Source organism: Trematomus bernacchii, unplaced genomic scaffold (assembly GCF_902827165.1).
Source record: "Trematomus bernacchii unplaced genomic scaffold, fTreBer1.1, whole genome shotgun sequence".
Taxonomy (NCBI): domain Eukaryota; kingdom Metazoa; phylum Chordata; class Actinopteri; order Perciformes; family Nototheniidae; genus Trematomus; species Trematomus bernacchii.
This window is the reverse complement of record NW_022987714.1, coordinates 7,144,050-7,160,486: the sequence shown is the minus strand read 5'-3', so window position 1 is coordinate 7,160,486 and position 16,437 is coordinate 7,144,050. Positions and strand designations below refer to the sequence as shown.

Sequence of the window (16,437 nt, the reverse complement as noted above, 5' to 3'; positions counted from 1 at the left end):
CTGCTGATTTGCCTCTGTACTTTCCCTTTCTTGTCTTTATTGTAACTAAAAGTGAAATCATCTCACTGTCGTATGTTGGAATCCCCTTTTGGGACTTCCTCCCCCCTTCCCTCCTCTTCCTTTCCTCCACAGTAGGCTGCCTGCTCTATATGTGGCACTGGAGTCGCTTTAGGAATCCAGTCCAAATGTTTTCCATATTAGTTCAGAGCCTTCTCTGTTTCCAAATAGCGACAAAGCTGTGCTTATAGTGAGAGAGGCCTTGGCAGGGAGGGGAGGGAAGTTGAGAGAGACAGACGGCAGGCAGGCAGGCTTATCCACCCCAAATCACTGCAACAGTAAAAGTCGAGCGTACAGAACGAGAAAAAAGAGGAGAGAATGGGGCAGGGGCAGAAAGGTTCCTCAAACAAGGAGGAAGAAGAGAAGAGAGATTGAAAGCCCAGCGCCAGAGGACAGCCATAAGTGCCGAGTCTGTCGCTTCCCTCTGCTCGTCGCCCTGCTCCAGCTGCTGTTGGGGGCGGCCGTCACAGTCGTGGCCTTCCTTATGTTGGCCATCAGCCCCTTCACTCATGGCCCGGGAGACGCCACACTGGGCTGGAATCATTGTAGCTCCGTCATTACGCTTTAACATCATACACTACAGCTACATGTTTGCATGGATTCCCCATTAGTGATACGCCTGCATGACCCTCAGCTATTCCCTTCCTTGTGTGTCCATCTTCCTGTCCTCCACACTGCACGTCAACACTGGCCCTCTCAGCCAGACGCTCACTGTAGGCATGGGAAGTCACTCTTTTTGCCATGTTCTAATAAACCTCCATCTGTCATATTCATCTGAATCTACAATCCGTCGCAAGTCACACAAGCATGCTCACCTTCTGTTGTTTTTGTTCTATGTCCAACACATCCTCAACTCTGGCCTGAATGAGACTGGCAAGCTAACTACAGCATGTCATATTGAAATGGCTTGACTTCAAAACAGAAAGATGAAAGCTAAGCGGAATATTTTATTCAAAGTTGATTGTGTTTAATAAGGTGTCATTTTAAAAGAGTTACAAGAAAATGCTTAGTTTTCTAAAGACTAGTTGGTCTTGAATTGTCTTAAAATGGAAACTCCTTGCATGTGAAAGTTTGTATGGAAGTTGCAGTTTAAGTTGATACATTTAGGGGAGTTAAAGTGTAAGTTAAAGTTCAGGTACAGGCAAGCGTTGATAGGGGTGGAAAGTTTACACATTTAAGCCCTGGAAGTTTAGTCAATTTGTTTGGAATCACTTAGAAAATGTAAACTAATGATTTGTGTATGCCAGTTAACCTATAAACTGTGCTAAATTAAGTGTCTCGACAGACACCATGTAACAAGCTAAAAGTACAGTTCAAGTACACTTTACTAAAACTGTTAAATGTTTAAAAAACACTTTAAAGTAAAAGGTTAATTGTCTTTTAATATCAAAGGACAACATAGTGTAGTTTACTTATCATCCAATTTGTAATGGGAATTAAGGTCACATTTTTGTGATAGGAAAACAAATGTGTTGTTCCTGTTTGGATCCTAGCTTATCACAGACGCCATTTGCCTCTCAAAAAAACATCCCTGGACATCACACAATCCCGAGGGTAGATCCTCAACGAGATTCAGCCAAGTGAAAAACACTGAGGTCATCAAGGAACTTTCCACAGAATCCTGAGTGCTTAAGAACCTGAGAAAAACATTAAAATAAGATGCTGCACGCCAGTCACAAGACTGCAATGCCACTGAAGAGGTGGAGTGCGGGGGTGTCCGTGAGAGAGAGATAAGAGGAGATAGAGAGATAGAAGAGAGTAGAGAGATAGAGCGAGAGAGAGAGAGAGAGAGAAGGAGAAGAGAGAGAGCGGAGGAGAGAGAGAGAGAGAGAGAGAGAGAGAGAGAGTAATGTAATCAGATGACAGCTTAGTGCTGAATCGTGCAATATTAAGAGATACTCATGAAAACCTGGGCAAAAAATACTATCTTGACACAACACTATCTCTACAACACATACTGCACATCATCTACATTTATTACCAACAGTGGATAAGAGAAAAAGCAAGATAGGATGGTGAAATACTACAAAATGTGTATTATGTTGGTATTTTCATTGCACTAATATGAGTGGCTTTTAAGCAAACATTTACAATATCTTCTGATGTGTTGTTGCAGCTTTGTTTAGTTTCTATCCTGGGCTTAATCCTGTACTGTATCAATTACCACCCTGATGAGAGATCATCTATCCAGTTCATTGCCAAGGTGAGTGTACACACCCTGTCTGACACATTGTTTGCAGAAGTGGAAGTTAAAGGAGAGGTGTCATGCTTTTCCGGTTATTACCCGTCCCCTTGTGTGTTATGAAGGTTTTTATGCATGTAAACGGTGTGCTGAATCAAAACCCTCAAAGTACACCCTGTAGCGAGTAAAACTCTAACACAGAAAATACCTCCCCAAAACGCCTCGTTGGAGATACGTCATTGTCCATTTGATTCTTCCGGGTACGGGATGATGTAATCCCGTACCCGGAACGAAATGGACCATCCGTGGAGCCGTTACGTTACGTCGGCGGAGCCGTTACGTTAAGCCCCCGCTGATTGGTCCAAATTGACCAATCCACAGACTTCCTCACACACAGGCAGCTCTGCTGATTTCTCTCCTCCCTGGCTGCAGGCTGATAACAGACAGTTGGGGATTGCGGCCGAAATGCTCTCTGCAGACCCATTCCTCACAAGCGTTTATCAAACCTTTTTCTTACTCAATATCAAGCCACACTTATTGTTTTTTACTTCGGCTGTGAGTTTGTGTGTGCTCAGGATGAGTTTGGCTGTGTTTCGCTATATATCCTAAACAAGGAAACAACACCTTCACGGAGCTCAGCGCGATTCACAACGTCCCGACCAATCAGAGCACACTGTGCTCACAGGGAGGGTGGGGGCTGGAGCTATTGGAGCTACAACGAGCCGTTAAAGGCAGAGAGTGAATTCAGTGAATACAAGTAGTTACAGAGATGCTGTATGAGAAACCAATGTGAGTTTGGAAAAATGTACAATATAAATCTATTTTAGTATACCTCAACAATGGAATTATGATCAGTGGAAATGGCCATGACACCTCTACTTTAACATATCAGTTTGTAATGGACAACCTTTTGTAAAAGTCAGGTTCCTTTATTAATGCACAATAGGTAGAAATTGACCAGAGGAATATACTGTAGAGTGTTCATTTCACGAAAAGTAATGATCAGACAGGTCAATGTATTTTCTTTGCAGAGAACAAAGTTGAACTCAGTGAGAGTGTGTAATTGTTAGATGGCTGATCTTACAGTAAGGAACTGCAACTTTAAATGAGAGAGAGAAAGGCATTTAGCTGCATTCTTGTTTAAGAGAGCTCTGTGGGGATTCCTGGGAGTGGATGAGTGCATTCATTAATCCGACTTGATTGTACAGCTTAATTAGCCGTGCAACATATGCAGTTGGAATTTCAGGGCAATTAAAATCAGTCCTCCATTGTTTGCTACTGAGAAGCCGGTCCTTGGAAGCAGCAACCTCTTTTTTTCTGTCAGTCTCGCGTTTGCATACCAGGTTCAAATATGTTCATTGGCTGTGAAGAGAGGGCTTCAAAACACTTCAATGGTATTTTGCCTTTCAGAAACTGCAGCTAATTTGCAAAATAGTCTTTGCAGAAAGGCATGATAAAAAGCCAATTCAAAGTGGGTATGTGTCGTTGGTGTTACATTTTGAAGGTTAGAATTTCAGTGCCATGTTCTCAGTGTTCATTTAAAAACCTCTGTTACCCAATGACCTAACTAGAGTACATTATTCTTTTTAACTTAAACATTTATGACTTTAAAAATCAGTTTGTTTTATTTCAATGTGCACTTGAAGCAAGGCAAGCGACAACCCAAATAAGTATAAAATGTGCTGCCAACTGGAGACAATTCTGAATTAAGCGTTACTATGTTGACAGATGAAGATTACCCATTCAACATAGTTTACTGAGTTAAACCCTAAAGTGTTCTAAGACCCACAGATGTACTGTAAACACAATAACAATGTAAGTGTTGGCTCCTTTCAGTTTGTCTTTAGGTCAACACTAAATATATTCCATTTAGTGAAGTACATCCTCTTGTCTGCACATGCTGTCCATACATTTCCCTCTAACAGAGACCATGCTCCAGATTTCACAGCTGTTCCAAAATGAACATAAATGATGTTTCAAAGTCAAAGCACCGCTCATTCACTTGCATAATTCCATAAGCAGCATGTAACTGAGGGGGAAATACACAGGGAGAACGACGGCTCCCGTTACATAAGCCAAGGATTAAAACAAAGGTTTAGTGTTATTGAGATTGTGCAATTGCATAAACAACACAAAGCCTCTGTCACATTTCATAACTCTATTTTTTAGACTCTGTTGTTCTCACACAGGGAGTGCACTAAAGGTGGGAAGCGGCTGTAGCTGCAGGGCAATCTTACATTGTGTGTGTCTCCTCTGCACATAAGAGCTGTACTCCTACACTGAGGGTCAGCCCATGCCTTGTATTGTACATAATCTCTTTGAATTTAACTTGCTGTAGGCACTGAGCCAGCATGTCTGTCTCGGAGCTAAGTGAGTTAATCATACAGAATGAAGCAGGGAACAGGCTTTCAGTATAAGGTGTTCTGATCAAAGCTTCAAAGGCTAAACAGCATGACCTCTGACTTGACCTCTGCCCTCCACAGCTCCTGTACTTCGTCCTGTGTACGATCGGCCTGGTCATTTCAGTGCTGGTTATTGCCTTCTCCGGACACCATTACTCTCAGACCGGCAGCTTCAGGTGTCAGCAGGCGGGCGAGGACTGCGTGTGCAGACTGGATCAAGAGGACCCAATAGCTCGCACCTTCACCTATGAGGGGGTCAGTGACTGCGAGGTGATCACCGGGACCCTCACCCTCTACTTCCTGCTGCAGATCGTTCTCAACCTGCTCCAAGCAGTGGTGTGTGCCATCGGGGCCTTCATCATGTGGAAGCACCGCTATCAGGTGTTCTTCGCCGGCCTTCAGATCGGCTCCTCCTCCTCCCAGTGGCAGAACGTTTAACACGGCCATGACAGAGTTGAAAGATGACTCTGGTCAGGGCGGAGGGTAATACCTTCAGCGTGAGTGACGGGGACATGTGCCTTTTTGGTTTGTGCCTAAGCTTGTTTTCATTGATGTCAATTTATATTAACCTTTTGTGATAGTTTTTCTATAATAGCTTTTTGCACACGTTTTGTATACCATATAAGTCATATTTTTTCCAGTTGCCAATGTTATAATGTAGATGAAGAGATACAATACAGCTGCTTTGCTTTGAGAAGTAAGTGTTCCACTTGTGACTTATTCATGTTTCTAATTATCTGGATATGTACTGCTCATATGCAATATGTTGACAAACTAGGTCACAACACTGAAACCACTTTAGTTCATCTGTTATGCACTTATCCAAAAAAGTACACGTCTTGTTTTGGGTTTGAATTATTAAGAATACATGCTTATAATTAGTTGCTATATTGATGCTTTACAGTAGATCACGCACTACTTTGTTGTCACATTATAGTTTGAAAAATGTAAATCAATGGCAGAGTTTCACACATTACACATGTCAAGTAGAGCTTTTATTCCGATAGCAAACATTTGTAAGACATTTATCTTAATCAAAAAGTAGATTATTGCTTTTCAATAACAACATTTATCAGATTTAAGCACATTTAACACTCACAAAAGCAACTAGGTGGATTCAACTATAAATAACCTGTTTTGTTTCCTATGCAGCTTTGTATATTGCACGATAATATTAATAATTATTGGTGAAGTACTTTACAGCTGATAGAAGAACCCCCTGTGATAGAAACAGTCCAGTCAAATGCACTAAGAACAGCTCCTGACAGCAGTAACACAAGCTGGGCGGTGTGCTCTTCGTGAGGCTGGATCCTGACGTGAACTGGGCTGTGAAGGTGGAAGCCAGGCCAGCAGCCAGCATGACTCAAACAGCCTGTAGGAGTCAAACTACTGCAGCCCGCAAAGGGGGAGGGGGGGAAGGGGCCGGGGGCAGGCAAGGGGGACTCAGACAGGCAGCTGCACGGAGGAAACTAAATCATCTCGCTGTGTTTACGTTTCAGGTGTTTTCATTTAGGTATTACAGAACTGAAGGAGCGAAACAGCCAAAAACATTTTAGCTTTTCTTTTCAAATATTATTTCCCCATAGCAGAGGTTTTATGTTGTGCTCACTCTCATCTCAGTTGCTGACTGAGGCTAGCTGCCTATACATGCTCAGCAGGGTTTCCGCAGAAAACAAGATGAATTAAGTGCTCGGAAGCAGAATGTAATTAGTGTGCAATGTTACATCTGTTTTGTCAAAGATTAAAAAAGGTTGAGGTTGAGGTATGCTGTTAAAATATTGTTTATTTTTTACAGAATGTGGTTTGAACAAAGAAGCCAATAAGCAAATATCATCTTTCAACAATGCTATACTGTTTTTTGTGACAAATACAAATCTTTGTTTCAGTTAATTACGATTTATTTGATGTGTTTCTGTCACCACACAGACACAAAAAGAGCCAACTCAGGTAACATCACTCATATTTGAATACATATTTGCTTTAGTTGTAATTTGTATTATTATTTGTAAAGACTGAAAAACTGAGCAGAATAAGAACCAGAAAGCATCATTCAAACTGATAGGAAAATATTGTTATAAACAAGAACTCAGATACTTGAAGTTATGAAAAATGTAAGAAATAAAAATAATTCTCTCTAAGGTAAACATATAAAGGTGCATAACAGAAATACTCAAGTAAAGCAAAAGTACCTCATCCTATTACTTAAGTACAGTACTTACATAACCTTAATCATATTATAACAAAATGTTTCAATCACTATCTCAATCTATAACTATGTAGTTCTTAATATACCGTTTATAAAGTTCTTCTTATGACTAATCTGTGGCACCACCAAGAGACAAAGGTGCCTCTGTCTGAGCCTGGCAGTGATCTACTGTGATCATAACTGTCCATTTATTCAAGTTAACTGTGACTGCTCAGTTTTTTTCTTTGGAGACATTATCAGAATTTCAGAGCTCCGTTTGACAATACTCAGCAGAGAATCACCAGGATAATAAAAGATGTGGTGAATTGCTTTGTCAATTATTAACAAATTCTGTTAAATCATGCATTTCACACATTGTACTTTCTGCATCTACATCCAGCTCAGTTGCAGCGTTTTTCCGTGTGATTGTCCAGTGTTTTCATGTTGATGCATCATGTGACTACAACAGGCTCAATCTCACCAGACACAGGAAGTCACATGCCAGTCATCACAGGGGCATGTTTATTTAAAAAAAATGACAGTGAGAGAGAACTTCCTCCCTCCTCCCCGGTCAGTCACAACTCTCTGTGTGGCCAATTGATCTTTCAAGGCAAAACACGCAGATTGATATCAGATGGTGGGGACGCTGCTGTTAGACTTTAAAAGAGATTGCAGGAGACAGAAGATCAATATGTGTAATGACACAAAACATGACAACTTTCTCAGGAAGTTGAAAACAACCGACTGAACTCTCACCCAGTATTCTAATTAACGAGCTTCAACTGTTGGTTTTATGTGTATTATATCAACATGTTTATAACCAGTTGAATATGACTATAGTTTAGTGTAAGGCAAGACACTAAAGGCAAAAAAGTATATTTTGCTTCCATGAGATACAGTGCATTCAGGTGTTCATTTTACTTTGTCTATTTGCATCTGTAGATTTTTTTATTTTAGCCTTTTTATATACAATCTATGGTTTAACACTGTTAACCTGTTGTGACTGGTATTGAATTTTAAAATACATATCTTTGAAGTCTGTTTTCTCATAACAAGTTTTTTCTAATCCTGTGAACAAGAAATCTCCACTTCAGTAGCACTTACATAACTAACGCTTTTCAGTTTCATTCCCAGCTATAGGAGTTTATTCATATATCATTTAAAGCCTGACTTAAATAAAATGCTAAGTATATTCTGTTATGGAATGATAAGAAGCGATATCAGAAATTCCTTCTGTAATAACCTTTGGTTCTTGTATGTGAAAAAAGTTAATTTGAATCCATTGATTGATCCAGTGTTCAGATTTCAGTTCTGGAAATGTTTGCAAAAGTTTGCAAAAACGTAATAAGATAATGCCTTATTTGAATATAAAAGCACACAATTTCAGGGAACTTGTAAAATAAAAAACAATTGTCTTAATGTAAGTAATCGCTGATAAATGTTTATGGCGGTATCTACTCATGAATAGTGTCTCCTACTGTAGTGTCTCCTACAGTTTATATGTAGGACATTTCCTGCAAGAAGTCCTGTTAGTCTGGTGCTTTAAGTGCATCAGAGTCACATCACCTGACTCACTCTCACTGCCTGCAGCCACAGAGGCGGTGGGACATTGCCTTGTATTTAGTGACCTTCTCTGGGTGTTTTCTCGCTCTCGCTACTGAACACACACAGGCTATGCACGTGACTGTGGTTTGCAAAGAGATTTACAAAAAAATTGTGATCCAAATGTGCCAAAGGTAGTGTTCATTAAGTAAATAATACACCCCTCACGTGCATTCAAAAGGTCCAAAGTGCACTGAGAGAATGAAATGAAGCAGACCATCTTATGTTATTATTCTAAGCCCAACCCTAAAGTAATTTAAAATGTCCTTTTGATAAGTGGATCACAATGTTCAATGTTTTTGCTCAATGATTTAGAGCATCAAAAAAATATGTTTTAGGAACTGTGCAGACGGAAGCAGTGCATGTTTGTATGGCATCACAACATGGAAATAAAACGTTTGCGAGACAGTAATGACGGTATGTGTACCATCCTCTCCCCTCCCTTCTGTCTGTGAGTCCAATACATTCCAGTTTTGCACTTTACCCTTCTTGTCTACGCATGACAGCTGCTCACCATTATGGCACTGCGTGAGCTAATTTTAATGGCTGTCACAAGCAGCAGGAGCAAATACAGGCCTGCCAGCGTAAACAGTGAACTAGAGCCAAGAAGGATAGGCCTCTCTGTAGAGGTTAAATGACAGGACAGGATAAATGACCAGTTAAGGCTATTTTGTGATGCGTATATCATAACAAATATGTTACAAAAGCACGGACATACAGGAAAATCAACAAGCCACTGTTATTAATGATCAATTTCCACATTATAGTAGGCTACCGAGTACTACATTAGGCCAAACAACAAGGTGAAAGGATACGCGCATGAAAGGATTAAATATAGGCCTATTAAATGTTTCACAACTAAAAGGTTATTGCATTACTTATACAAACTGCAACACAAAGGAAAAATAGCTTTTTGAATAGACAGAAGCACTCAAGTGCTTTGGTTTTGACATGTTCTAAAACAGTGGTTCCCAACCTTTTCTGTCTCACGTAGGTCTACACCTCCAGCTCTAGTCAGATGCAGATACAAAAAGTTGTGATTAATGGTGGTCTATTTTTGCTAAATATGCATGCGAGACCTACTGTTTTGAAACCTGGAACCTAAGGGTCTTCAGCTTTCTGTAATCAATCTGTATGTTGTCCAAGCAGTCTAATTAAGACGGATTTAATTGTAAAGTGTTATAAGTAAATACCTCGTGAGGAGCAAGTTGTGTTTACAAGATCCAGGATAGTTAAGTCGTCAGTCTACAATAACATGTTTGGTATAGCAGGAAACTGAAAACTCCCATTTTTTAATGCACCTAAACTTTTTAAATGGTCTGCCACAGTATTTCGCTAGGCACAAGATATTTCTTTGCCAGCAAACGGTAAAATTAGTTGGTTACTCACGGTTCTAGGGTCAAGTGTGTGCTGACGGGAAGTCTCAGTGATCGTGACGAGACGGTAGCCATCTTAGTCAAGTTTGAGTGACGCTCACTGGTGGTTTTATTTTTGTTTGTTTGTTTGTTTTGTGACGAATCGGTGGATTCCTCAGAAAGGACTGTCTGGCCTAGCCTTTGTTTATCTGCCCGTGTGTGTATGGTGAAGCGCATAAGTCTATATTTTTACATATGTATTTTGTAAGTGATTCTCTATTTATTTTTTGGGAGAATTGTGACATTGTAACATGGCTATTGAAATACATTGTTTTAAATGAAACGGTCAACATGACTGTGTTGCATGTAAACATGACTAGAGCCTTTTAGTGGAGATTCAGTTGCATCCTTATCCAAGGAGACTAAGATATAAAGCTAATTGAAATTGAAATGATACAAGGTGAGGTTAAAGCCTTTTTTTACCTTTATTGTATCTACCATAACTGTAACAGTAATATATAAAAGGTGTGTCTACAGTGGATTCACAATGCTTCAATCTTGGAGACCAGAAATGTGCCTTTTGGTTGAGGAGCAATTCTTGATTCATGCAAGTGATTTATTTGTTTTAGGGCATAAGAGTTGACTTTATTTAATATAATAAAGCAGAGAATGTAACAATAATTCTTTATTAACATCATATGTTTGGTTGCTCAGCTGAAGCTAGATGTTTAATTTAACTACCATGGCTATCTGTGTTAACCATAATCAAGTACTTTTAGCTGTGGCTACAGCTGTCAAACATACACAATCTCTTATTTCTGTATAAAGATGACTTTAATTCAAGTGAAAAAGAATGTTACACTTGGATAACGGCAAAGCTTGTGAAGTAGACTGATCAAAAAACAAAGGTTACATTCCAGAGTCGAGTTTCTCTGTCCATCATATCTGCTGTTAATTAGCTGCAATTAAATGCCAAGAGCAGCTTAACAAAAGCAGCAGAGTGACGGCATGTGCAGAGAATCTGATAACTTTAATATTAGATGACTACCCTGGCTGCATTAGCTGAAACCTGATCCTGTCTGAATGAGGACAGCCTTTGACTCTGTCCTGCGCTGCCTTTAGACAAGTATGTGGGTGGGTGCAACGGGGGTCAAGGGGAGCGCTCATTCATCCTCAACAACAACAACCAGGACTGAGGCACAACTCTGTTAGAAAATATGCTGACTCAAAGCACATTGAATCATTTTGTTACAAATTTATTACAACATCCAAACACATAAAATACATTTTTCTATACACTTGTTTAAACCGAAAGTGTCGTAGCACAGTTACCATCGAGAGCTCACTTGTACTGTATCTGCCATTAGTTTGTGCAAGTTAAAAACACAAGTTCAGACTTAACAATCAGTTGCAGTCCAAGACACCTGTGAGCATGATTTACAGTTTTAAGAAAAAGTAGAAGATGAAGACGGGAGCAAATCCAGTAAATATTACAGTATTAGCTGACATCTCTATAGAAATAAGTATGTTCATTTGTAACAAAGAACTGTAAGCTCCCCATCTTCAGTCAGTACTACATTATGTACCAATATAAGATTTAAAAAATAATTTTCAAGTAAGTTCTGCAAAGGTAATAATTATTTTTAATTCACATTAAGTTATTGATATACTCTGTAGAAATCTATTTAAAAACAAGGCAACTGAAATGTGCAGCAAATGCATTTTTACCACAGAACAGAGCATGCAAAGAATACCCCAACCCAACTAACCAAATGTTCCAGTTAAAGGCTTACATTTTTGCACTTTTCTTCTTTAAAAAGTGCACTTTCAGCAGTTGCAATTTACTGTTAAGAAAAGTGAATGAGTGAGGCAGCATCATACTTTTTCCAAAAGGCAAAAATAATACTCCAGTTATGAACCGTAAATGTTCTCATAAATACCATAAGAAAACTAAAAAGGTAAAGGGAAGAATACTTAATGTTTGCACACACACTCTTCCCCTGACGGCATAAAAAAGCAGTTCCTCAAACACCTCCAATCACAGAGGGTGCGGCCTATTTGTCCCCTTTCTGACACATCAGCACTGAGGACAGTCGAGGAATGAGATGTGACCGTCCGCCGACCTAACAGCACTTAACCATTAACCTTACCTTAACATTTCCCTCGACCTCTGTCTGGCACAATAACACCACACTGGCAGATGTGTGCTGCGGCTGGCCGATCATTGACAGAGCTCCTCTGTACGAGGGTGTGTACACACGGCCAGTAAAGCCCGCTGCTAGCAGCAGAGTGAGCACATAAGGCACAGTTGGTATCCCATAAGACAGTCATTGTTTCATAGAAAAGACACTATGTCAAAAATGATGCGTCAACACTTCCGGCCCTATTGCTTTTTCTCATCAATAATCTGAGCACATGTATTGTTCTTTAGGCTGAAGTGTGTGTGTGTGTCCTGTTTGAGCCTTGAGCCCCTCAGTGGGCATTTGTGTGATGGTTGGGCTGAGGAGGACCCAGGAACCCGAGCCTCTGCTTGTTCTTCCTCTGTTCTGTCATCTATGGAGAGATGAAAAACAACAACCTTGAGAGGCTTTTACTCTGCATGTTGCCTACACATGATATGCAAACCTGTATTTGTGTTATTTTTGTTCAAGTGGGCACTTTATTATGCAAAACACAATGTTCCCACTATGTTCACACATCATTATTACATTCCAGGGGGAGCGTTTATCTTTGTGAGCTAGGAGTGCAGGTAAAATGAGAATAATTCAGTTAGACAAAAGGGAATAAATTCAGTTAGACAATACAAAAATCATATTTGGCTCATTAAATAAAGAACTAAAACTCAATTAGTGTTACAAAAATTATTGGATGGCAAAAGGAGTCACACAGTCATTTCAAACACTGCAAACAATTACTTTGTGAGGATTTAACCATTAATTTCAAATAACCTTTTTAACATTGGACGAATATAGAAGAGATATTTCCTGTTCATGGTGGTTCATGAATTGCTTCATTCAATCACTGTTGGACTGGAAACTAATGTCCCTTTTGAAACTAAATAAGAGGACACTGTTGGCTGTTGTATAAGTGTTGTGAGGAAGTTTCACAAATCATAAGCAGCTGGTATCTCACATTCATCGCATTTGCGGCGGTTACAGTGCTGACATCATAAATGAAGGCCACTGATTTTGTCCACCCTAAACTTGAAATGCAAGTGAATCCATTACGCTGTGCAGAACCCTTACACCCACACAAACAAAGAGCAGCACACTCACATTTTGAGCTGTGAGAGTGTAAAGACCTGAGGTCAGCAGAGGTTGTAATGAGGGAGGAGCTGCAGGAGTACTTTCCTCCCAGTCAGAAACAGTTTGAGTTGAGCCGGTGTGAGACCTTCAGGCCCCACCTTGTGACTGCAGAGCTGCGGTTTGGCCTGCACACTCTCTCTCACCTCTGAAAACTTGTGTTAACCATAGAGGAGGAGTGCCTTCCTTGCTAAACCCATGACTACATATTGGTCAGTAAACACCGCTAAAGCAAGGTTGGAATAATAAATGGGCTGCAGAAGCTACTGATTAAGATAAGGTGTCAGCGTCTTGCTCAAGGGCACTTCATCTGCACACATACTTAGTTGTTACAAGAGCAACCCGAGGATCCCAGGCAGCAGCGAGGTGTTACTGACTGAGCTGCCTGCTGAGGCCAACAGAGGTTGTTATTTTGTTTATTGGAGTGTGATCCTTCCCCAGTAGGAGCTGTTTTCACACATCTGGAAGGAGAGGAACAAGCGCAGGCCTGTGACTGGAATCACATGCAGGGGAGGCAGGTGATGGGAGTGATCAGTCACACTGCAGCAGCAGAGCTAGTCATCCCAACAGCCAGAGGCTCAGTGGCGACAATCAGTCGCGTTGATCTCTGGCGTGATAATCACCTATCGTGCTGCCTTCAGGAGCATCAAGGGTCGGATATTATCCATCTAGGTTACTGAGCTAAGTAAAGATATTCATTGCATGTCTCTTCAAATGTGATCTCTTGCCCTGCAGGTGTTTTAGGGCAAAAGGAGTCTCAAGGTCAGATAGCACGTGGAAAACATTGTGTTACTATGAGACAGGAAGACTTTTTCCCCCACAGCTTGAAAAGGTGTGCTGAAGTGGCACTGTACCTGTTCCTTTAGCTCAGCCAGCTGGCCAGACAGCTGAGACACCAGAGTGACAGTGCCGTCCAGTTTGTCCTGCAGAGAGCGCATCTCATTCTGCTCGTTGTCTCCCTCGCTGCTCACCAGAGAAATGGCTCTCATGCGGGGGAACCACTCCAAGTTCTTCTCCTGGGGGGAGAGAGAGAGAGAGAGAGAGATGGGATTTGAGAGAAGCAGCAGTAAGGTGAAAGGCAGAGAAGGGCTGAATTAAAGCTGACTCAGAAGGTCAGAGAGGCGGCGGCAACAGCATGTTGGCACAGACAACAGCAAGGAGGATTTGCATTGACGTGAAGGGAGCATTACGAAGCTAAAGACAGTGTGCAGGAGGACAGTAAACAGACAGGGATTGGTAATTAGAGACAGGTGTGGGGGTTTAATATGAATCATTTCATCAGAATGGCTGCTGCTCTCTGTTTCGTACTTGACGGTGTAAAGTGTTTCAAGCAGCACTGCTGTCTGCTTAGGGATGCTTGGGGATAGCAGTCACTAAATGAGCAGTTACTGGAATTTCAATTCTCACCCACTCCAAGCACACTGTTGATGCAGGAATGAGTCACTGCTGTCTATCAAGGACAACTGGGAGTATAGTGTTATTAATATGTGTGTGTGTTCATGCCATCATGTAAAACTGAGACTTTCAGTTTGTCTGTATTTCCATCAGGTCAGGGGAGAGAGAAAATCATCTGCAGCAATGCCATGAGAACACTGTGAGCCAAACGAACCTATGGCGTTATATAATAGACTTAAGTGCGTCTGTGTTTGTACATGTGTGGGTGTGTGTACTGTTGGCGTGCATCTGCATGGATATGTATGTACATAACAGCCTGAGAGCAAGAGTGTGTGTTTTAAAACACACATGCTCTAGAAAGAGAGATAGGTTTCACAGAGACAGACTGCCACCAGCTGATCTTATGTAATATTCCTTTGCCAGCTCTTCTAATAAAAATGACTTAAAAAGGTGCCGAGAATGGGATTTGACTGGCACCACATTAAGCCCAGTAGGAGGAGTGAGGTATTCTCCCACCCACTCTTAAATAAGAATAGACTACAGGGGTAGAAACACTGATCAGTGTGTGAGACGCTGAGGAAAGAGAAGAGGACACGAGGAGATACTGAGGGGAGAGAAGAAGGTGGGGTGGTGGGGTTATTGTTTTTGTGTCCTTAATTCATGAGTTTATCCCACTTTAACAGCGGGACATATCATGGGACTGAAGTTCCAAACTAAACTTACTATCTGTAAATCTCGTAAGCGGAACATAACATAAAAAGGACTACTAACAAACTCTTATAATCTGGAACATTGTAAAAGAAAATTAAAGATTCTACTTTTGGCAATAAAATGAAGGCATGTATTACATATTTAAGTAAACTGTGCCATGCACAGGAATATAAATGCACTGTTAAGCAACTGTAAAAGCTTACAGTAGATGAGAACTTGGAACAAAACCTTGCTTTTCTTCAAACTTTACTTTTCAACTAGCACGTAGTATGAATGCATCTTAAGCAACAGATACAAGTATAGCAATTTGTTGCCTAAATTAGAGTTAATCTTCTGTGCAGGTCTAAATTGTACATTTCAGCTACAAATCATCAGCTTCAGCTGCACTCAGTCAAGCTCAGCTGTGCTTTTAGCTTACTAACATGCTAATGTTAACCTGCTAACTTGGCGTTCAGCTCAAAATAGAAGACTGGAGGTTGGGGCGAAAACCTTTTAAAATTCACATATAATTGTTGGGAAGGAATTAACCATTTATCTATACCTACTATAATTAGGTAATCTTTCTTTCACTTTTCTGATAAGGTGCATGTTTTCTACTGCTTTTGCAACTGTTTACATTTGTAGGCCTTCTTACACTGATGAAGCAACTGACCCTAAGCTTACCCTTAGCGTGAGCCTTTTTCTAGAAAAAAAGTGGATGTTACTTCAAACATTACTGGATCAAAGCCAGACTGTCAGTGGGGTGGATTTACGATGAAATCCTATAGTGAAGATGCCACTTTGGCCCTTTTGCAGTTATCACCTAACTAAGTAAATGTTAACATGTACTTACATGTGTATATGTTGCACAGATTTCCCTGCAAAAAGAGGTCCTCTTCATCTTTACTGCCCTTTGGTAACTGTCAACACTTTAAACACTGTGTCACTTTTTCCTTCCCTGACTACAGGCGAAGCAGTTAGACTGATTAAGTATGACTGCTGAGCCACTCGGTATGAATCGAGTCATTCTATAAGAACTCGACTGAGAATCTCAAGCTAATTTGGGCCTCAGGCATCAGGGGGGGAAGTAAAATAAAAATAAAAGTTTCCTTTTTCTCAGCAAAGGCTGTGCTAACTCAAAGACAAAGCTTGAACGTCACTAAAACTGAGGATTATTGATGCATGTTTTTTCATGTTATCCATAACTGATGAATTAAGTAACCTCAACGATTCAATAAAAGGGACCTAAGAGACATCATTATTGGGG

At 40.6% G+C, this 16,437-nt stretch overlaps 2 protein-coding genes across 2 annotated transcripts in view; one reads left to right on the top strand and one right to left on the bottom strand.

Moving 5' to 3' along the window:
• Positions 1–119: 119 nt before the first annotated feature.
• On the top strand, positions 120–6,402 carry sspn (sarcospan (Kras oncogene-associated gene)). The gene is given in 5 exon segments (XM_034142106.1): positions 120–429; positions 431–556; positions 558–602; positions 2,174–2,260; positions 4,723–6,402. Coding segments are annotated over 5 exon segments (669 nt in total). The 5' UTR covers positions 120–375; the 3' UTR covers positions 5,080–6,402.
• Positions 6,403–11,023: 4,621 nt separating this feature from the next.
• Positions 11,024–16,437, bottom strand: part of itpr2 (inositol 1,4,5-trisphosphate receptor, type 2) — a 59,707-nt gene continuing 54,293 nt past the window's right edge. The window contains 2 exon segments of the mRNA XM_034141211.1: positions 11,024–12,336; positions 13,940–14,101. Of these exon segments, the coding sequence (XP_033997102.1) occupies positions 12,256–12,336; positions 13,940–14,101 (243 nt within the window). The 3' untranslated portion in view covers positions 11,024–12,255.